General features: G+C 35.2%; 3 protein-coding genes across 3 annotated transcripts; 1 reads left to right on the top strand and 2 right to left on the bottom strand.

The window, feature by feature from the left end:
- Positions 1-4095: 4095 nt before the first annotated feature.
- Positions 4096-7379, top strand: LOC113066262 (pancreas/duodenum homeobox protein 1-like). The gene is made up of 2 exons (XM_026238105.1): positions 4096-4949; positions 6376-7379. Exons 1-2 carry the CDS (start codon positions 4520-4522, stop codon positions 6720-6722), a joined length of 777 nt encoding a protein of 258 aa, XP_026093890.1. The 5' UTR covers positions 4096-4519; the 3' UTR covers positions 6723-7379.
- A 338-nt stretch (positions 7380-7717) lies between these two features.
- LOC113066263 (2-oxo-4-hydroxy-4-carboxy-5-ureidoimidazoline decarboxylase) lies at positions 7718-8655 on the bottom strand. The gene is made up of 2 exons (XM_026238106.1): positions 8392-8655; positions 7718-8294 (listed from the first exon to the last, which is right to left on the bottom strand). Exons 1-2 carry the CDS (start codon positions 8564-8566, stop codon positions 7945-7947), a joined length of 525 nt encoding a protein of 174 aa, XP_026093891.1. The 5' UTR covers positions 8567-8655; the 3' UTR covers positions 7718-7944.
- An 856-nt stretch (positions 8656-9511) lies between these two features.
- On the bottom strand, positions 9512-21406 carry LOC113066258 (receptor-type tyrosine-protein kinase FLT3-like). The gene is made up of 25 exons (XM_026238098.1): positions 21111-21406; positions 20704-20779; positions 20403-20491; positions 19464-19606; positions 19212-19318; positions 18978-19095; positions 18699-18844; positions 17773-17903; positions 17541-17679; positions 17190-17367; positions 17010-17107; positions 16809-16920; positions 16518-16705; positions 13529-13620; positions 13301-13433; positions 13113-13217; positions 12889-12999; positions 12049-12205; positions 11767-11852; positions 11316-11434; positions 10947-11069; positions 10741-10852; positions 10557-10656; positions 10365-10470; positions 9512-10284 (listed from the first exon to the last, which is right to left on the bottom strand). Exons 1-25 carry the CDS (start codon positions 21132-21134, stop codon positions 10162-10164), a joined length of 2916 nt encoding a protein of 971 aa, XP_026093883.1. The 5' UTR covers positions 21135-21406; the 3' UTR covers positions 9512-10161.
- Between the last annotated feature and the right edge of the window lie 774 nt (positions 21407-22180).

Here is a 22180-nt window from a genome sequence, read left to right as displayed (position 1 = left end):
AATTACAAAAACAGCAACTCACTTCATGAGTCTGACTTATATGTCCCAATAAATGTTTTAGTTAGGTAACATTTGTGAATCAATTTAAATGTTATTATTATTATTATTATTATTTTACTTTATCAGTAAGCAGTTATTTGGAGGCGGGCACTCACGCTGTCAATCGTATAGCAGGTGTGACAATTTAGGGGACTGATTGAAATGTGATCGTGGAACATAACGTCAGTCAAATTCATGTTTCGACCTTGTACTTATTAATTATATATAAAGAAGGGTTTCACATTTTTAATTTTACTGTCATGCTCATGTCAGCAGCTGACGTAGGTTATATTTTTACATCCATAACTTGGGTTAGGATTGTGATCAAGGACTAAGTCAAACGGGGTCCTTATTTGGGTCCTCGAGTAACATTACAAGACTGACTTACTATAGGTGAAATTTTGCCAATACAATACAGTATATAATTAATCTTAGAAAACAATTACTGCAATTGACCAGAAGTTTTTTTTCATAGTCCATAGCTTGTAGTACATTTGTAGTTACAAGGCTGACTTACTACAGGTGAAATTTTGCCAATATCTCCCTTACTTTACTTGAAGTACATAAATATTCTTAAAAAACAATTACTGTAATTCACAAAAAAAAATGTCCATATTAAAAAGGCTGGAGTACGTTTGTATTTACAAGGCTGATTTAATAGGACTGGCCACTGGGAATGTACTACAACCCTTGGAACATAAAACCTCCTTTTAGTGAATTACAGTAATTGCTTTTTTTTTTTAACAATAATTATGCACTTGTACAGTAAGGGAGATATTGGCAAACTTTCACCTGTAGTAAGTCAGTCCTGTAATTACAAACTTACTACAACTTTTGGAACATGAAAAACCCCTTTTGGTGATTTACAGTAATTGTATTTTAAGATTAATTATGTACTTTACGTACAGTAAGGAGGAAACAGGCAAACTTTCACCCGTAGTAAGTCAATCTTGTTACTACAAACATATTACAGCCTTTGGAACATAAAAATAGCCTTATGGTTAATTACAGTAATTGTTTCCTAAGAATAATTATGTATTGTACGTACAGTAAGGGAGATATTGGCAAAATTTCACCTGTAGTAAGTCAGTATTGAACTACAAACATACTACATCCTTTGCAACAGGAAAAAACCCTTTTAGTGATTTACAGTAATTGTTTTTGAAGATTGATTATATGCTGTACATACAGTAAGGGATATATTGGCAAAATTTCACCTGTAGTAAGTTAGTTTTGTAACTAGTAATGTACTACAACATTTGGAACATAAAAACACCCTTTAGGTCAATTACAGTAATTGTTTTACTGGATTAATTATGTACTGTACATACAGTAAGGGAGTTATCCGCAAACTTTCACCCGTAGTAAGCCAGTCTTGTAACTTCAAATGTCCTACAACCTTTGGAACATAAACATAAAAAATAAATATATATATATATTTTTTGGGTGAATTCTAGTAATTCTTTAAAGAAAGTAGCTTCTGTGTACTGTACATAAAGTAAGGGAGATATTGTCTGTAGCGACATGTTGGTTAAATATTTTCTGTCAGCTTAACCACATGGCATTTACTGTGGCATTGGAAACATAGGCCTAATTTGTATTAATTATTGGACTTCGTTTTGTACTGAGAGGTAAATTTGCAGACGGTCCCTAAAGCAAGCCTAGGCGAATGTCAATTATATGAAATTATTGAAATAGTAGGGCAAGTTTCTCCTCAGGCTTGTTTCCTTTTTTATTTATAGAAATGAATTGTTTGTATAAACATATAGGCCTACTTTATGTGTGGGTGGGTGGGTGAGTGAATGTATTTCATTATGTTTATATATTATATGTGTTTACGTTGTATAATTTCAATTTTTTCAATAATGGTATTTTGTTTAATAAATAATGAATGAATGATGATAATAACGTTTAAAATGAACGTAGGCTATGTTTCTGTCATTCTTCATTCAGTGCGTGTTTAAATAAATTTTTGCTTCTGAGGTTTTCCTCAATGGGTGTCCTAAACTTTAGTTTAAATGTCATTATCATTCCTTAGCGGGGGTTGGACATCTTTGCCCAAGATTTAGCCTACTGTCACCACTAAGCAAGCATATTTTATCACCGTTTCCTCTCTGCCACTCTCTGATTATGTAAAGTCTGCAAAGTAAAGGCTCAGTTTCCGTGATACACCTGGTTACTCACCACATGTGATAGTAAATTTTAATATAAAAAAACAACAACCTTAAGCTTCTTACGAGTGTTGCCAAAACTGCGTTTTCCTTCAGTTTAGTAGACGAAGCATCCTGATTTTCAACATCTGATTGTCGTTTTACAAAACGCAACTTGTAGCATTATGATTTATCTGAACTCCCAATATCGAGTCGCACTTTGACATCTGAAGCTACACATTACTCCTACTCAAACATACAAGTGGTTTCAGAGCGATTTTGCGTGTCTCCTAACTGGTTTATTGCGTTTTATCTAAAGTCCCAAAATGCATTTTAATTGCCAGCCGATTGTATGTGCCAGTGCCTTAAGTTGTGTATTTCCTCTGTAGAATGGCAAAGCTACATTACACATCACTTTACATAATTATCCCTCTTATAACGTTCCATGGAAATGCTTTCCAACGTCGTCTCACTCACGCTTCATTAAACATTTTGCACTCTTTCAACATTGTGAAAATAGTCGCGGATAACGGTTTCCTTCCCTTTTCAGACGAGGTCATATAACATCATTAAGCGTCGTTGCAAGGCTTGATGGATTTGCCTGTATTTTATGATGCTGTATGAGAGCCCCATTAAGATAGGAAAGAAAGTGCCATTATTATTATTTTAAGAGGTCCATGCAAACACAGAACTATGCCATATAGTCTGAATTACTCGAAATTTGCTTGATACAATAAAACGCTTAAAACTATTTCATTTTATTTATTTATTTTAGTAATTGGTGGTGGTGTTGTAGTTGCTTCCAAATATGAGACTTGGGAAATTCCACAAATTGAAAATCACCTTTTCATGCTGCCTATTCTCCCTTGTTCTGACCTCTCCAAACATCGGTCTGCCTGTGCGCTCGCGTTGCGCACACATCTCATTAATTCAGTTCTGTTTCACTCTCCATGTTAATTCGTTTACACAGAGCAGCTCGTTTTTATTTAGTCAGGAAAACTTTAGTTCAGTGGACCGTGGACGTGTGTGCTTAATGGCAGATAAGCTTGGTTAAAGCAAAAGAAGGACAACGTTAAGAGGTGTGTGATTGTCCTTGTCCCCAGTGTCCAGATTTTACGTAACAAGGACTTGGACTGGTTTGGATTCCCTAATTCCCTATAAAGAAACCTTCAGTGAACAGTTCTTGATCGAACCATTTTCCAGAGAACATTTGAAAAATGACCTTTTCGCACTATATAACCTTTTGTGCAAAAGAAAGTTTCCATGGACTTTAAATAGCATATTCTTAATAGAATATAAATAAATAAATAACCTTTATATTTAAGTTGCTTTGTTGTCATATTCTCTTTTTTCTTAAAGCTGAGGCAGGGAACTTTTGACGCCCTAGCGGTTAATGAACAGAACTGCTTGCGTCTTGCGGAAGAACATCGTAGTCGGAACTACTTCTCTCTGTTTATGTCTATGAAGAACCACAAAGGTACTGGGTTACTCCGCCGCAGTACCACCGAAGCAATCTAAAATAGTCCGAATATAAACACTTATTATAGGTGCACCCTAGTGATTCAGGACAAGCCAAAAACACTGTTTGGAAAATTGATTCATGGTGTACTCGCTTATTATATTTATAAATCTTTCTACATATTGAACACAAACAAAGTTACGGACCGCAGCTCTGATTGGTTGTTACCGGGAGCGTCTGTAACTGCAAATGACAATAGGACCACTGGGAGGAGCCAGAGGAGCTTGATTTTTTTCACAGATTATATGTCTCATATTCTACTGTCAGGACATAATGACATGTTTAATAAATATGTAAAAAGTATTTTTTTACAAAAGTTCCCTACTGCACCTTTAAAGTCAGTCAAGCTCAGTCAGGATGATTTTGCCTTTGATACCCTGGTGAGAATCGATCCTGTCTCTCCTCTTTCGGAAGCTGATAAAAAGAATTTGAGCAACTTGAGGATGTTTATCAACATTTTTTTTTTCAATTCCGCAACTTTTTGAGAGAGGCACGGATTCCCCGATTCACCTGTCTTTGCAGTAGAATCTAACAATTGCAGGTGTAGCACATAGTCGCAGGCAAACAAAGTGTTTGCCAAGGGCATTGATTTGAGCATGGTCAGTTCTGTTCAATTATTGTCAAACCGCGGGGTAGACGAAAGAGAACACGTACAGAATCTCCTGCCAGTTGACGGGTTTGTGTAAACAGTGAAACCAATGGTGCTGCAGGGTCACATGTTCACGGTGGCACACCTATGAGGCCCTCGTCCGGCGCCAGACTCAGACTGCAGGTAGAGCAGAGGTCCTGATCAGGGGCAGGGCGCTGGCTCATGTGCTCGTGTACAGCACGGTTTCCCCGGTCTGTGGCCATCATGAATCGGGAAGAGCACTTTTACCCTCCTAACCATCTGTATAAGGACTCTTGCGCCTTCCAGAGACACCCCAACGAAGACTACAGCCAAAACCCTCCACCGTGTCTGTATATGAGTAGACAGACTCAATCCGTCTACGCCTCATCGTCCTTGGGCGGCCAGGACCTGCCAAATCTTACCGACATTACTTCTTATAACATTTCGACCCGTGATGATCTGGCAGGGCCTCATCTTCACCTTCCCCAGAATCCACAGACATCTCTACATACGCTCGGCGGTTATGAAGACTCTCTCGACCTGTGCCGGGATCGGAACAGATATCATCTGCCATTCCCGTGGATGAAGTCAACGAAATCTCACACGCACGCCTGGAAAGGACAGTGGACAGGTAACTCTCGTGCTTCGGCAATTAATATTTAGGTTCACCTTTAAGTAAAAAAAAAAAAAAAAAAAAAAAAAAAAAAATTGATAAAATGAAGCCAAGCCCTATAATGACAAATTCATGTTTATGATCTTCCGAAGTGCTTAAAAGAATCACTATGTCCATTTAAAAGTCGCCTAAATAATTATTATTATTATCCCATTTAGTTAAAAACAAGAACAATATATTTTCGTAGATTACAAAGCCATACATCGATGTTCAGAAAAAGAAAAGGATATGATAGGATAAGGATAGGACCAGTGTTCTGAGGCTTCAAAAAGCATTGTAGTTTTCGACATCTTAATGCTGACACGTGGCCCTGAAAAGTGTTATTGTGGTGAAAAAAAATCGTTTATTCAAAATAGCCTCAATTTTTCAGCGGTCATTCAATAGGCTACAGTTTAGACCACACGTAGGCCTAAATAACTTTCTTTTTTCTTTTGAAATCGCCCAAAAGAAGAAAACTGTAAGAAAGGAAGAAAGTTAGTTTTTAGTTTCTTTAATAGTCTAGAAATTCTAGACTGCATACATTTGATGATTTTTAGAGGCCTGATTTTTTTTTTTTTTTGTATTCACATAATTTCGAGAACAATATTAATTGTTAGGCTATATGTATTAGCCTATTATTGTTATGCTACGATTAGCTATTAATTAGCTTATTGTAAAATAAATATGATACAAAATATATATATATATATATATATATATATATATATATATATATATATATATGTGAAAAACAATAACATTATACAAATAATTCCCTATAGAATTTGATACAATTAGGCTATTATTTAAAAATAGTAATAATACTTTTATTTTTGGATTAAAGTAGTGACCTGATGAACAAAAATATTACGTGACACTTACAAAGTCTCCTATTTAAAGACCAGTTCCACGTTGAAAATTCATTTGATCTTGATTTCTTTTAAATAGAAATAAATAAATGCATTTTTTTTTAAAGATAATGTTAATTCCTCTATTAGTAGGCGATTTGATTGAAAAACTAAAAAGAGAAGATTATTATTGAAAGACCATCAGATAAACAGACGGTCCTGTAACGGTGAAAGATATGATATTTCTTGTCAATAAATCTAATACCGCACGTAGCCTACTGAAATAAAAAGTAGACTATGTCTACTTTAATTAGAATTAATAGCATTTACATTTGGTTTTATTAGCCTACTCGTTTTAATATGAACTAGCTACTAACTGAATTCATTTAGGAGATTCTGAACTTTGAGTTAAACTTTATAAATTGCCCTAAGGTTATTAGTGTCCCACTTTAGGGCAGTTCACCCTAACTTTAAAACTACCATCAGAGGCAGATGGTGTGACTGTGTCGAAAACATAGCTACCTCACTAATACTTCACTCCTGTACTTCTGTTTTAGGCCCTTACATGGTAGAGGCCGAGGAGAGCAAGCGCACGCGGACCGCTTACACCAGAGCGCAGCTGCTCGAGCTCGAGAAAGAGTTTCTCTTCAACAAATACATTGCGCGCCCGCGCCGCGTGGAGCTCGCGCTTACCCTCAGCCTCACCGAGAGACACATCAAGATCTGGTTCCAAAACCGACGCATGAAATGGAAAAAGGAAGAGGACAAGAGGAGAGCCAGAGGAGTGGATCCCGAGCAGGATTCCTCAATCTCATCCGGAGGTCTCAAGGATGAGTCGTGTGTCGCTCTAACGGGAACCCCTTCACCCTCGTGTACCTCCAGTCCCACAAGACTCGTAAAATGAACACTGACCAAAAGAGACATGTGTCATCCACACAATCCATCAACCTGCCATCAGTGAGTGGAACTATAATGTGCCACATCTCATTTTCACATGACAACATTCAGTCAAATCATGTAAATGTTTAGTGTACTGCTAAAAGATTGACAGTAGAGGGCGATCTTAGTTGTGTGAGAGACGAAGCACGTGGAGTCATTTTCTTGAAAGGTCTTTTTGTGTAATAGACGTAATTGAAGCGTCAAATGTTCATTTAAAACATTATCAAATATATAGCCTAATGGACATTATTAAAACTGGAATGTATTCATATTTATAGATAGACAACGAACAGTCAAAAAGCCTGTCTATCTTGATTTTCTTTATTAATTATCTTTCATACTATTTATGCAGCTATTAAACAAATTAAAAGCATGTGTGAAGCGTGGGGTCATATTTTTTTTTAATTGGGTGCAAATAGGAATAGTAAAAAGAATAGTATAGGCTAATCATAACCCAAAGTTTATTAACCAGTGCGTCAAAAACAACACAACTGCATGCAATAGTGTTATTCAGGCTACTGAAAGATTGATTATTCATTATTATGCCGGTAGGTAGCCTGCATATATCCAAAACTACAGGTTACTAAGTTGCTAAATAGATGCTTTGAAAGCTTGCTAAGAGGTAACATTAGCAACATTAGCTGTTTGAGAATTTTTACAGAATCACTTTGAGGGTATGGTACATCTATACAAAAGCATAAGTAGGCCTACTGTCATTTTTATCACTCCATTTTATTATAGATTTACAGAGCATCACAATAAACTTGCTGCGTTAGAGGCGCCAAAAACATGTGGCATATTCAGGAATTCCTTCAAAATAGCTTTGTCGAGCACATCATTCAAAGTTAATCTGTCAGAGGACATTGTTCTGTGGGCCCATCTCATCATATATGGGCCCTATATGCACCTCATTTCCTCTGTAGCAACGCCCCTGTCATAATTATAACATTCACATAAATGTTTTTTTTTTTTTTTACATTTAAAACCTGGACGTTATAAAACATTCAGAAGCCATTGACAAATAATATTTTCATAATTGACGGGGTTAACGTTTTTAGAACAATGCTACTTCATATGGATTTATTCATATTGCCTATAAAGCCTGCTTATTTTTTTATGTCCGTTACTTAAAGAAATACAATTAAGTAGACACATGCAGTGAACGGTTTTTGCAATGGTAGCTTCACTTACAGTTTGGTTTGAATGTCTGATAGGACAATATTGCGTAACCTGAGACTACAGATTTTAGTAACCTCTTCGATCGCGCGCTCTCGCTCCGTCGCACGGTCGTTGTTCAGGCGTTCAGACAGCTGGCGCACGATGTCTGCTTTGCTGTTGAGACGGGCACAGATGACAAAAGGGAAGCCAAAGCGCTCCTTGTACTCTGTGTTTAGACTAGACATGTGCAGACTCTCTGCGGAGTCCAGTGTGGTCATTCCGGCTCGACTCTGCTCCTCTTGAGACTCGCGTGTTAGCGTCCCGCTCTGGAGGTCCCGACCCGCCAAATCAGGGTGACACCGCAACACGCCCTCTTTACCTGAACACATTTAATGTACTTAACCGGTAAATAAAATATTGTGTTTAAAACGTCAGGAAACGTTATTTTGGTAAATACATAAAGCAGAACATTTTACCTGAGTCTGGTAGACCGTGAATGAATTCCCTCATGTGAGCCTCGATGTCCGCTAGATCTTTGAATGGCCGATAGGACCATATTGCAGCCGGAATGAGGGGGCATTTCTCAACCACGTTACCAAATAGTTTCACAAAATCCTCGTATGTTAGAGCATTTACAGCGTTTATCTCCATGGTCCCTGCGCGTGTCCTTTATAAACTGGAAATGCCAAAAGCCAATATTGGACAAGTTCAATGTCCATTGGGTCAATTACTGTAACTGTTGCAGCCTAAATAGATTTCTCAATGTGAGGCAGGTACGAAACTGAATACCCTCCTTACACAATAACGGCATGATTATTGTGGTTTATATATTTAATGCAAGAGTCCACCAGTATGATGCCTATGCATGGACTCTTGCTGATGAGGCGAATAGTTGAAATATAAAAGTAGGCCTATGCCAATGTTAGATTTTGTAGGGCCTGTGCTAACATGAGATGAATAAAATGTTTTCTGGGGCCTCATATGAACCAAATCCAACGACCTTGGTTTTCTTGGAAATGGTTTTCTTCGTAGGCCATCTCTGTTCATGTGTTTTAGTGAGAAAAAAGACATCGATTGAAAGGACTGAAAGTGACGGAAACAGATGAGAAATTAAGTAAAACAGCTTCACACGTGCACACAAACATCATAAATATCTTAAATATGGATTAAACAGAGTATATACTAAACAATGGCTATTTATTCTTATTGTTTGCCGTACAGTAAATGGTGTTGGTTAATATGTTAAAAATGTTGAGTTTAGATTTCCCTTTGAAATGTAATGTTCTGTAAATATGTATGCTATATCATGACAAAGTAAATATTGAGATCATGTCATAAGTCTGATAACAGATGAAATGTGTTGTACAACAAAGTTTAGGACAAATAAGGACAGAAACGACCTAAGAGTAAGAGGTTTTCCTGGTCCTATGCTAAATATTCTGACCCCCCCTCTCTTCTGAACTACACCCTGCTGTCACTGGATCATGCACTGTGGCGCCACCCTCTGTAGGTCTATGATATAAACACTTTCAGTTCAAACATCCATTTATAAAACTCTATGAAGTTACACTACACAGAATCATAAGAGACAAAGTGCACAATTTATGTTTTTTTTTAATTATTATTATCTTAAACCTTACATACAAATGTTTTCCAATATTTAAAAACAAATTGTACAGTTTGTTAACTCATTTTCAAATATCATTCCCCCTCTGTCTCAGTGGATTGAAAAAGTTAAGAATGCTTAACCTGAACAGTAAAGGTGATTTTGAGTTGCTGACTGTTAGAAAGACACACTGAAATGTAAGTTATGGACTAAATTATTTATAGAAAATCTGCACAAATAAATTCCTACGCATACTGTAGACTATTCTTATTACATGATAAATAATATTTCAAGAATAATGATTCAACCCTAACTGTCTAAGATATTTGAATAAATATAATGAAAATTATGTTTTTGTTATAAAAATAGAGCAATTTCACCTGCAAAATATAATAAAAATAAAATAATTTATAATCTGTTGTACTTCTCAAGCACAGCATCTCTGGTAAACCTTCAGTATGGAGTACAGAATCAGGTTATTCAGCTGTTACAGTGGTAAGGTACACTTTCTGGAATACATTTTAAAATTGGGAAGATACATACAATTTGTTAAAAGCCAAATGCAAGGCTTAAACTCCCATGTTCACACGAGAGGTTCTGTTCTCACTGCTCCAGGATTGTCCACTGCTTTGCTTTCATCTCAATTCTCAGTGTCGGTCTGGCAGACATTCAGTTTTTTCTCCATCAGGGTAGCATCAGGGGTCATGGGTGCATTCTGGTATGTTATGTCAACGTGGCAGTATCCCCCAACATTGTAATACAGCTGTAGACAGATATCACAGTAAGTGTGCATCCACCAACAATTTTAGCCCATTTTAAAAATAACTTTCACATAAAAGTCACCCTTTCTTCCAAAGCAGACAGCTCTTTTTCCATGAAAGCTACAAGCTTGGAGAAACAAGGCCGGTCGACAGGATCCAGCATCCAGCAGCGACACATTACCTTGTAACTAAACATACACAAACACATTTTAAATATCATTCTCCAGTATTTAACTATATAAAAATCTAATTATATTTATATAGAGGTACTTACACAGATTCTTCAGCATAATAGGGTTGCTCCATGTGATATCCACTTTCAATCATTCTGTAGAATGCATCGTTCACAGTTATTCCAGGATATGGGGTGACTCCTAATAATAAGTACAAAATAGTGATTTATAAGAATTTTCTTGGCTAAATACAAATTAATAGCTGTATACAGCAGAGAGAGAGACCTAGAGAAAATATTTCCCATAGCAGAATGCCATAGGCCCAGACGTCACTCTGCATTGTGTAAACCCCTTTGAAAATACTCTCAGGAGCCATCCACTTCACAGGCAAACATACCTGCAAGAATGCCATGTATTCAATTATAAATACAAGTCAGATAAAGAAAAACCAGTCACATCAAGGATATCACATATGCACACACAATACCTACATTTCCTTTCACAACATAGTTGGAATCATGTTCAATGTCTCTTGCAAGGCCAAAGTCACCGATCTTCACCTGTCTGCCATGTGTCACTAAAACATTTCTGGCTGCCAAGTCCCTATGGATACACTGTAGGCAGAAAATAGTTTATTATAGCCTTTTTTTTACATTGACTTTATAACAATATAATAAAAGAAATGAAGCACTCATGGATCCAAATATGTCTAAAAATAGTTTTAATGTACTAAGTGTACAGAAGCTATAGGCTGTGACATGCTCATGTGGCATTCTGAGATAACATTAGAAAAAAACATTTAAAAATAAGTTAATAAAGCTGTTAGTTTTGAAGTATCATGATCAGAAAGTTAAGCTCACATTTTTAGAGGACAGGAACTCCATGCCTTTTGCAACTTGAAAAGAGAAACTCAGAAGATCATCATAGGTGAGACTGTGAAGTTCCTCTTCTTGATGTTTGTCTTCACATTCAAGCATTTCTTTAGAGAATTAACATGAACAGTGGTTTATTTTCTAATATGTATTTTAAAATTATTATTAGTTGTATGTTAAAAAACCAAATGAGCAATCACATTTGCAATCGCATACTATAAATGGATGTTTTATGATCAGATGCATGTATGGTTTAATGTGTGAAACTAAGTGAATATGAATAATAAAACAGATGGTTAAAAATTGTTAATAAAATGAAAATAATAACAATGAAATTTTAATTAATAAATGAAAAAAAAATGTCTTTTTGACCCACTTAAAAGTCGGTTTAATTCATACAGTTGATGAAAAAATTCAGATTCTCCCGTTCTCCACCTACCCTCATCAGTAGACACAGGACTGAGGAGCGCTTCGTTCTCCTGACCTTTGGTTGCAAGTGTCATGTGCACGAATTGGTTGCTATCGCTGTGGAGGCACAACAAGGGGAGAGAAGCACACAGTCATTTACAGAAACGACAGTTTATTCATTTATGTGCACCTTTACATTTACGGTTCCACTTTAGGACAATATATTCATTTCCCTCTCGTTCACACTGGGGTTTTTTTCTTTGTTGAAAAGGCCACTGCTGTAATTCTCTGCTTGGTGGACATTTACGCAAACCTGGAGTTTCTCTTCTGCTGGAAGTTGTGGTAGAGGCCCCTGAATCTGTCCCTGTTGAAAGCGTCTGTCAGATATTTGTGAAAACGTTCCCTGTTGCTCTTCAGATAGTTCAAGAGATCTCCGTTACAGCAGTACTGGAATATCAGGTAAATAGGACCTGCGGATTTAAAACAACAACAAACAAACAAACAAAAAAATCTATCAAATTTGGCTTTAAGGACCAACTGACTGTATATTATCCTGCTTTTTTAATGGTCAAACAACCGACCAATAATAATAAAAAGTAAAATCCCCATTCATTTTCTACATTGACTACATTACCCATGATCCTGTAATATTTTAACATATGGTTAGTTTGCAATAAACATATATATTGTTTCTATACATATAATCAACAACTTCAAATGAATAGTTTTATATTCCACTGTTGTTTTTAATTTGATTATGTTTTTCATAATGCTTCATGGGATTGTACAGTAGTTCTTTCCCTAGCTTAAGCCATTATTCAAATACTGGCCTCAAATTAATGTTTGTAATGTTGTGATTCAATTTATAGCAGTATGGCTTGGTTCATGGCTTACAACATGTTAATAAAGACTTTTTCATAATCACTATGGGAAAAAAAAGTTTGGAAAAAATACTACAGGAAACAACACTCCTCACTCTCTCTCTCTCTCTCTCTCTCTCTCTCTCACTCTCTCTCTCTCTCTCTTTATATATATATATATATATATATATATATATATATATATATATATATATATATATATATATATATGTACAGTAGATGTATTCATTAGAGGATATGATTCCGAAACTCATGACTTCTCCAAATCTTACCTGCGCCTGTACAAGCTCCGAGCAAGTTGACAATGTTTTCATGGTGTCCAATATGAGTCAGCATTTTCAGTTCAGACATCAGAGCTTCCTTTTCCACTGCTTGGTGCTTGTCTGTTTAATTCATAAATGAACAATGCAAAGCACACATTTACCGTCATATTCCCAAATGTCAGTGATATATACAGATATAGATTTTAATGCTGTTAAATTATGTTTTTCCTTACCTTTTAACATTTTAACTGCTACCTGAATAGACTCTCCTGGCTTGCTGATCCCATACGCTGTAGCCTGCACAACCATCCCAAACGCTCCAGATCCCAGCTCATTCCCTTCGGAAAACACACAAAACTAAGTCATAACACTTAATAAGATATATATAGCAAGTCTAAAGAAAGTTCCTGGTGATCTTTACCAAGCTCAAGATTTTCTCGTGGAAATTCCCATTTGAGGTCATACTTCGTCTCCCTGAAATCAATGTATATGTAGTCATTGTCATTAGGTCCGATCATCTGAATCATCTGGATCTGACACTGGTACCCAGGCTTCTGTAACAAAGGAGTGAGAGTCAGTGTTTGAAGGGGTAAGATCTGTGATTCTAGGTGTTTGTTTGTCATCAGGACAGAAGCAGGTTCAGGTTTACCTTAACTCTTATAAAGATGATTAAAGCAAAGATGACCATGAGGAGTATAAAGATGACCAGGAAACAAATCGCATAATCAATACTGAAGAAAGCTGTGGGAAAAAAGCAGGTAAAAAAAAACATTTAGTTACAATTGTGACTCAACCTCAGTGTTAAAAATATATTTAAACAAAAATTTGAGCTGAATACTGAACTAACATTGACAGACAATATGTGATATCTGATTCATATATCAGAAAGAAAAATGTAAATATGTTTTTATAAATATCAATCCATGGAAAATAAAAGAGCTCAGTAAAAATACCTTTTCAAAGCGGCAAATATTTCTATAAATAAAGGCATTTTTTTGTAACATGCTATATTTAATTCTGTTTCTCTGTATGTGGTGTAAAAATATTACCCACATATTTACATATAGAAATATGTAAATATATGGGGAAGTGTTCACATTATTAGTCCTTGACTACAGTTCAAAAGTTCGTGGTTGGTAAGATTTTTGTTTTCGAAAGTCTCTTATGCTCACCAAAGCTGCATGCATTTGATAAAAAAAATACAGTAATATTGTGAAATGTTATTACAAATTTAAATAAATATTTTCTATTTAAATATATTTTAAACTGTAATATATTCCTGTGATGGCAAATTTTCACCAGCCTTTACTATAGTCTTCACATGATCCTTCAGAATCATTCTAATGCAGGGGAAACAGGTCAATTTAGCTCAAAGGGAATCATTTAAGATTTTAAAGGGAATTTGAACAGAATCACGGTTTCATGGCTGATCACTGAGACGCCCTGCGATTCACTGAATGAGCCGTTTAACATCAAATCTGCACTGGATATTAATATCCAAACTATAGTGAAAACACTATCAATTAGCACAGTAACAAGATCGGCAGACTAGTAAGCAGAAAAGTAGCAGCAGGCATGCAGACCGAAGCATGCTGGAACCGCGCTCAAAGAACGCTAAAATTCATGATTAAAGCACAGCTGAAAAGCAAACGCTAAAAGCAGAATTTGAAGGTGTCTTGAGTATTTAAACTGGACTTTTGGCCACACCTCAAATGTTGTCTTGACCAATTAGATATTGTCTTTGCTCGGGGTATCATAAATCATATGCTATCTTATCAAGCACATGTTTCGAATCTTCCCGCTCTTGCAGGGTCTAATTTTGGACATGATTTCTATAACAAGAATATGATACATTTGACAAATAACTAATGGTCAGAAACATTTCAAGCAAACAGATTCGAACACGTACATACTAAACATGAATATGAATCCTTAAACTATCCACTAGTTATTAAAAGACATACACAATATGTGATTATAAACATGATAGTCAAATGTGGGTTACACTGTTGGGAACGTTACTTTAAAAAAAAATTAGTTATAGTTACTCACTACTTGTTCCAAAAAGTAACTGAGTTAGTAACTGAATTACTCTATTATAAAAGTAACTCGTTACCAGGGAAAGTAACTATTTGCATTACTGTATTAAAATAAATAAACAAATAAATAAAATAAAAAGTTGCTATATGTCAAATCTATATGTTTAATTTTTTTTTAGCAGTTTTCACAAGTCAGTTGAAATAAGTAGAACAGACAGGTGTTCGTACATTACTTTCGATTTTTATTGCACGTCAACAGACAGCAAGAGTTTAATCCTGCACTTCCAAGTATTATCTTTCTAAGAAAAGTGTTTTTGGCCACTAGCTTTGTAGATGCGCGTGTCACACATTACATGTACACATTACATTCACGTTCTTGCCTTTGATCACAATGAATTTGAATTAGTGCTTATATCTCTACCTCTGCTGCTGCTGCTGCGAATCTCGCATGCGTGCGTGCGTGTGTGTTTGACGCCACTATGGACGCCGCTGGCGTAAAAACACTGGCTCTGATTGGCTACCATGAAACACATGACTCTGCCATAGCCAATAATAATCGCTTATCTCATTATTAACCCACCTTCTCACTCGCTGTGTGAGCCGTTCGGATTACATCGTTTATTAAATCAATGCATAGTAACGCACCGCATTTAACTTAACTTTAACTTCTAGTAATGTTAACAGCGTTATAACAACGGGAAAAGTAATTAGTTAGATTACTCCGTTACTGCAAAAATAACGTCGTTACCTAACGGCGTTATTTTAAACGGCGTTATTCCAAACACTGGTGGGTTAAGTATAAATACATATGGAGTTAAGGGATGGACTGCTATTCATTTATAAGTCCTTTTGAGTTCATTTTGGTCCATCTATATCTAAAAAAGACAGTTTCTGTGCAATTCTCTGAAATAAGGATGTTCTGTGGAGACCAGAGGTTAAAAGGTCCCCTTGGGAATTTCAGTCTGGTTCTGCTAAGTGGGGGGGAAGTCAATCCAAGGATCTTGTTTATTACTCTCATAGGTTTACATGTGATGGTCAGACTGTCCATCTCTTTGATTACTTGCCACAAATTTGACAATCTCTTCTCAGAATTGAAATTGTCAATAATTGTTCTAGTGGTGTTAATGTAGAAAGCTGTTCTGTGAAAGAGTTGGTTGGTTGGTTATCTTGCTTCTGACTTGTGGCACTAGAAACGATTTACAACATCCTGTTGCCTTTCTGAGCAATTCAGCTTGTGTTTCAACCACGGACCTGATCGACTCTTTAATTAGTCTGGTTCGGGTCTGATACACTAATATGTTGATTCGGTGTTCAAACAATGTTAGCTGATAAAATTTATTTTGCTATCAAATAATTTTTGGGATTCTTTGATGAATAGAAAGTTCAAAAGAATTTCATTTTAAATAGAAATCGCTGGCAACAATGTAAAATACTTAATGTACTTAATTTAATGTGTCCTTGCTGAATTAAACTAAAGACTTTTGAAAGGTAGCTTAAAGAGTTATGAAATCCTTATTTAAGATCTAGTAAGATAATATGCTAGTCTGCATTTAGGCTAACTCTACTGAATCTAGCATTCAACTTAGAGTTTAGACTCACATTTTGGCAGTTGTAATTGTTCACTACAGCGAGTCCCTGCTATGTTAGTGATGCAGCATTTGATAAGATGGTCCTCGCTGTTCGCGTGAAGTCTGGAAAACTCAATTTTCTTCTGACAGAACTGATCTGAATCCATGACCTTGGGCTTGGCAACAGGTATCTCTTTCCAGTTTTCAGAATCAATACATCTGCAAAAATATACAGATGCATAGTTTAATAAAATAGCACAAAAAACAACAAAAACAAAACATGCATTTCATGTTAATACCATTGGTTTTCTATGCTTCTTACTTGGGGTATGATGGGCAGATCTTCCAAGATAAATTTGCAGGTATGGAGCTTTGAGTCTCACAAGATATGACGTTTGAATCCTTTTGTAATTTTATTGCAATTTTAGGAATGTCTGCAAAATGCATGGCATATAAACTTGGTGCAATATTTTCAAATTTAACTTCTCATTATTTTTCAGTCAAAATGTTTATGAGCACTCACCTGAAATGCAGAGAGACACATTCCTTATGACACTATATTGCTGAGTCTTTAATTTAATTTGATATTGGCCTGGTTCAGGGTTACACAGATCAAATGCACTAATGAGAGAATTAACAATATAAGCAAACACAACAACACACTCTATCATTTGCATTAAAATGGATAACATGGGGTTAATACCTATTACAGTTAGAGTAATGAGTCTCTCTGCACTGTATTTTGATTTGATTTGGTGTAATCCAGTGACACTGGGCTTTTGGGTAGGAGAACACTTGAGCCTGGAAGCAGAAGCTTGCCTTATTTTGTACTAGTATGTTGTTGTTCTCATTCAGCTCCAGTATGTCGATTTTGTCATTTTCTTTCAAGGAAGGATCGCCCATAGAAAAAAAATATCACTTTAATTATTTTTTCACAGTAAATGATTGTCACACATTAGAAGAAGCTCACTGATCGCTGTGTATTCTATTTAAAAATCATATATTATTATTATTTTTTTTTTTTGTTAATAGAAAGGGCAATGGTTTTACTTACCAAAGACCTTGACGGAGGTCTTCCTAGCTTGGTTGTTTTTAGATATGCAGGTATACTCCCCAGAATGTGTGATGTTCACTGATTCGATAAAGAAGTATTCTGTCCAGTCTTCAAAATATAACGATGTGATTCCCTTGACCTGAATAGAAAAAATAAAAATAAAACTGATCAAATGGTCAGAGCAGTGAAACTTCAATTTAATATTTCTTTATGGTTGGTATCCACATCTTACAGTTGTGTTATTGAATTGCCATTTCAGTTCAGGGACGTCCATAGATTTTATGGTGCATCGGAGTAGCAGAGACTGACCAGATTTCAGGAAAATCGTCTGAGCCTTTTGCCCATCCACATTATTATTGAGATCTGAAAGATCACCAACACTATTCACAGGTGTTCATGCTGAACCAAATTATTACATAACTAATCCTGCTTCATTTACTTTAAATAATATATGCTGTCAAACAGTGCCGAAAATAAGATATTTTGATAATATAATATTATAATATATGGGTACTTATTATATGATTTTCATCTAAAGTTTATGGGTTTTAAGTTGGGGGTCATTTGTTGATAGATAATATATAATATTAACATTTTAAATTGGAATAAGGATTGCATAGCTGTGAACTTATCATACATAAAAACACCATTATTCATCTGTACTCTAGATAAGAAATTAAATATTTGAAAATTTTTAGTTATAGTATCATATTAAGTAAAATTTGTCACTGATAAAATGTAAATGTTTTTTTTTTTTCATGACCCATTTCCAACAAATACCGTTTTCACACATGTACAATGCCACACATAAGTTTTGGGTCGGTAATTTTTTTTAAAGACATTAATACCATTATTCTTAAGGGATAAATTAAACTGACAAAAAAGGGGCAGAAATAACATTTATAATGTTACAGAAGATTTATATTTCAAAATAAATGTTTTCAATGTTGATAATAATAAGAAATGTTTCTTGAACAGCAAAACTGCATATCAGAATGATTTTAGAAGGATTTTCAATAACGGCTGCTGAAAATTTAGTTTGGTCCTCACAGGAATAAATTTGATTTTAAACTATATTAAAACAGTTATTTCAATTAAAAAATAAATGCAGCCTTTTTGAACATAAAAGACTTTCAAACACATCAAAAAATTACATACCGAAATGATGAAGCTTAGTGCATTCTTCTCCCAGCAAATTACTGGCACAGCACTTTATATCTGGACTTTCAGGTTCATAGTTGTAACTCGTCACAATGCTCTCTGTCTTATACCACTTGTCTTTCATGCCCTCTTCTGGATTTTGCCTAAAAGGAAAACACACAATTGAATCACAGCCATGTAGTTAAAGCATTGTTTTATGTAATAAATTCTCCCAACAAGGAACCATCCCTTCAGAAGCAGTATCTACAATAGTAGCAGGCCATAATGTCAAGTTACCTGTTACCATACCACCTGATGGTTGGCTTTGGGTTCCCCTCAGAGGTACACACTAACTGAACTATATATGCAGACCCTGCTTTTGGAATAGCTTTGAGCACAGGAACCGATGGCCTCCCTACAGAGACAACAAAGAGACATCTTAAATAAAATGAAACAACTCAACAACTCATATGCTGTTATAGGTACTAGTATCCATATAAACATATTTCCTCCATTTTATGTTTGACTTACTTTTTGGTGACTGAACAACTGTTACATTATGATTGCCACAGTTTACAGTGTATGTTTCATTTCTAAATCGCTCAGTGGGCTGTAAAGCATGCATAGAGGAATTTATCCTGTAGGAAGCATATCAAATAAAAAATCATAATCAATTATTCATCAGAGATAAAATTCTAATCTTATAATTTATCAATGACATATTGAATATCAGGTGATCTATTAGAGTTATTTCATTAAAAAATCTATCCAACAGGTATAAACCTTTGGTGACAGAGACATTTAAGTCCATCTGAGTGGTTTTGTGGGCATGCACTGTAAATTTCCACAGTTTGTCCTTCAGTGAAATCCAGTTTAATTGGCTCAGAACTCCTCAAATGAGTCTCTTCCAATGTACATCTTAAAGTCTAAACAAACAAACAAACAAGTGCACTGATGTTAATCATCAAAATAGCAAAAGTAGCTTCACAGTAACACTAAAATTCGAATCGCTGTGTTTGTTACAGAAATTTCTGTTAAAATCCTCAGTTCTGCTTTTATTCTTAGCTACTTTTTAAGTGTAAAAAAAACTGTCTAAGCCTTGGATGCAAAGTAAGAAAATACACAATATCCCTTCTTACAGAATCTTGGTAAATAATCACAATAAACACAAGCTAGTTCATGGTCAGTGTGTTTAAATATATTTAGCATAATAACATTAACATGTAACTATTAACTTTAAATGAATGACTACTTTTACGGTGTGTTATTAACACATTTTTCCTAATATAACAGTGAAGAAAAATTATATTTTCATCTTCCATCAAGAGAAACCTTTTACACTGATAACACTTTAACAGCAGTATCAACTCTTTGAGGACAAATCTCCTTTTTTAATTACTTTATATTTCATCAAATTAGCAACATTGTTAATATTGATTTTTACAGTAAAGAACTGAATGTTTAGAATGTTTAAATCTTACAAAAGTATGTCAAATTAAATTAAAAAATGTAAAAATGTAAATTATAAAAGCATCCATGTGCCCACATTCAAATTAATGTAAAATTCACTATTGTTAAGGATAACAATTTATCTTCAGGAATCTCTAACCTCAGCCCAGTGGCACATGTGGGTGAAGCTAGAATATCTGCTCGAGAAGCGCTTGAGAATAACAGACAGAAAGCTGTACTGAGCCAGTGAGTGGCTGATCAGAAGGACTTTACCGATCCATCAGTGTCACATTGTGGACGAGTCTCGGCGGAAGCGTCCGTCACCGCGCTGCCGCGAGCGCTCCAGTGCAGCACCAGTAACACTTCGGCACAAGATACAGAACATTACAAATATGAGAGAACGACAATGAATTAATTAATAAACAATAAATAGACAACTATAAGCTACTGGAATAAATTAAACCGTATAACATAGTACAGTTACGTACATAAAATCCATGTCCAAAATAAACTAGTTTGTCACCAGTTCACTGGTAAATAAGCCTACAGGTAACAAATCTTTTTTCTGACTTACCCACCACAAGTCTATTTCCTGGACGCATCGCGTGAAGGCATAACAGCTTCTTCCTCGACCCTTGTCTGATCATGAACTAGGATGGACAGCGAACAAAGGCGCAAAGACTTTCACTTCAGCGCATGACACAAAACATCACTTCTTAAATTGGCACAAAGACAGTCGCTTCAGCACATGACACAAAACATCACTTCTACAGACGTTTATGCTCCTCTATAAATGCCTCAGGTTGGATATTAGTCTGAGAGCAATTAAAAGAAGACGCCTTTGTTTTGGCAAGTAGATTGCCTTGAATCAGTTATGTTTCTGGGTGGCTGGGGGGCGGTGATAGTAATTGCATATAGCCAATATCAGAGAATGTTTCAATAATAATAATAATAATTATAATACTTATTAATATTTCTTACATCTAAAAGCTTTTTCTTTTGCATTCACTTTGCATAAATAGCATGTCCTTGGCCAGGAGGAGATGATGTCATCAGACAGATTCCAAAACTCTTTGGGTGTTTTAACCTTGAGCCATAACACCCTCCTGTTGGTGGGTCAGCTGTGGTGGCCCAATCACCCCCATCTTCTCTTTGTGGATTTCCAGCTTTGCTCCTCTCTCCTATTTTATAACCAACATGATGCTCTATTTGCTGCCTCCCCAATCCTACTGACTGCTCTCCTTTCATTTAGCCCAATTGATGTAAATATTCTCCATACCGTCTGGGCCGGAAATCCTCTACAGCCTGCCACCTGCCACCCTTTCTCACGACAGTCTTACAAAAGATCTTGATATTCTGCACTGCTCCTTTCAAAAGCTTGGTGGCATCCTCCTTCCCACAATTCGATCAAGATCTTCTTTTCTTGTCAGACCACAGAACCACATCTGGTCTTAGGGTTGTCTGGACTACTTTATATATATATATATATATATATATATATATATATATATATATATATATATATATATATATATAGCTCAATTGGTAGAGCATTGCGCAAGGTTGGGGGTTCGATTCCGCAGGAACACATGATAAGTAACAATTTATAGCCTGAATGCACTGTAAGTCGCTTTGGATAAAACCGTCTGCTAAATGCATACATTTAATTTTTTTAATTGATATAGATATATAAATTAATATATATGTATATATATATATGTATATATATATATATATATATATATATATATATATATATATATATATATAAATTAATATATATATATATATATATATATATATATATATGCGCATTTACAAAAATTCTCTCTATATATAATATTTCAACACTCTTATAAATAGGAAAATGTATACATGATGATGATGATAATAATGTTTTAATATCAATTATTAATTTATGATGTATTAAAACCACAAACTGATACCTAAATACAGTACAGTTACGATATTAAAGTACAAAGTAAAATTAGGCTCAAGATAACAAAAAAATTTAACGTTTTACAACAAAAAACAATTTGACAATATATTAT

This window comes from Carassius auratus, chromosome 49 (assembly GCF_003368295.1).
Source record: "Carassius auratus strain Wakin chromosome 49, ASM336829v1, whole genome shotgun sequence".
Taxonomy (NCBI): Eukaryota; Metazoa; Chordata; class Actinopteri; order Cypriniformes; family Cyprinidae; genus Carassius; species Carassius auratus.
Note: the sequence above shows the minus strand (reverse complement) of the source record. Positions and strands in the feature narration are given on the sequence as shown.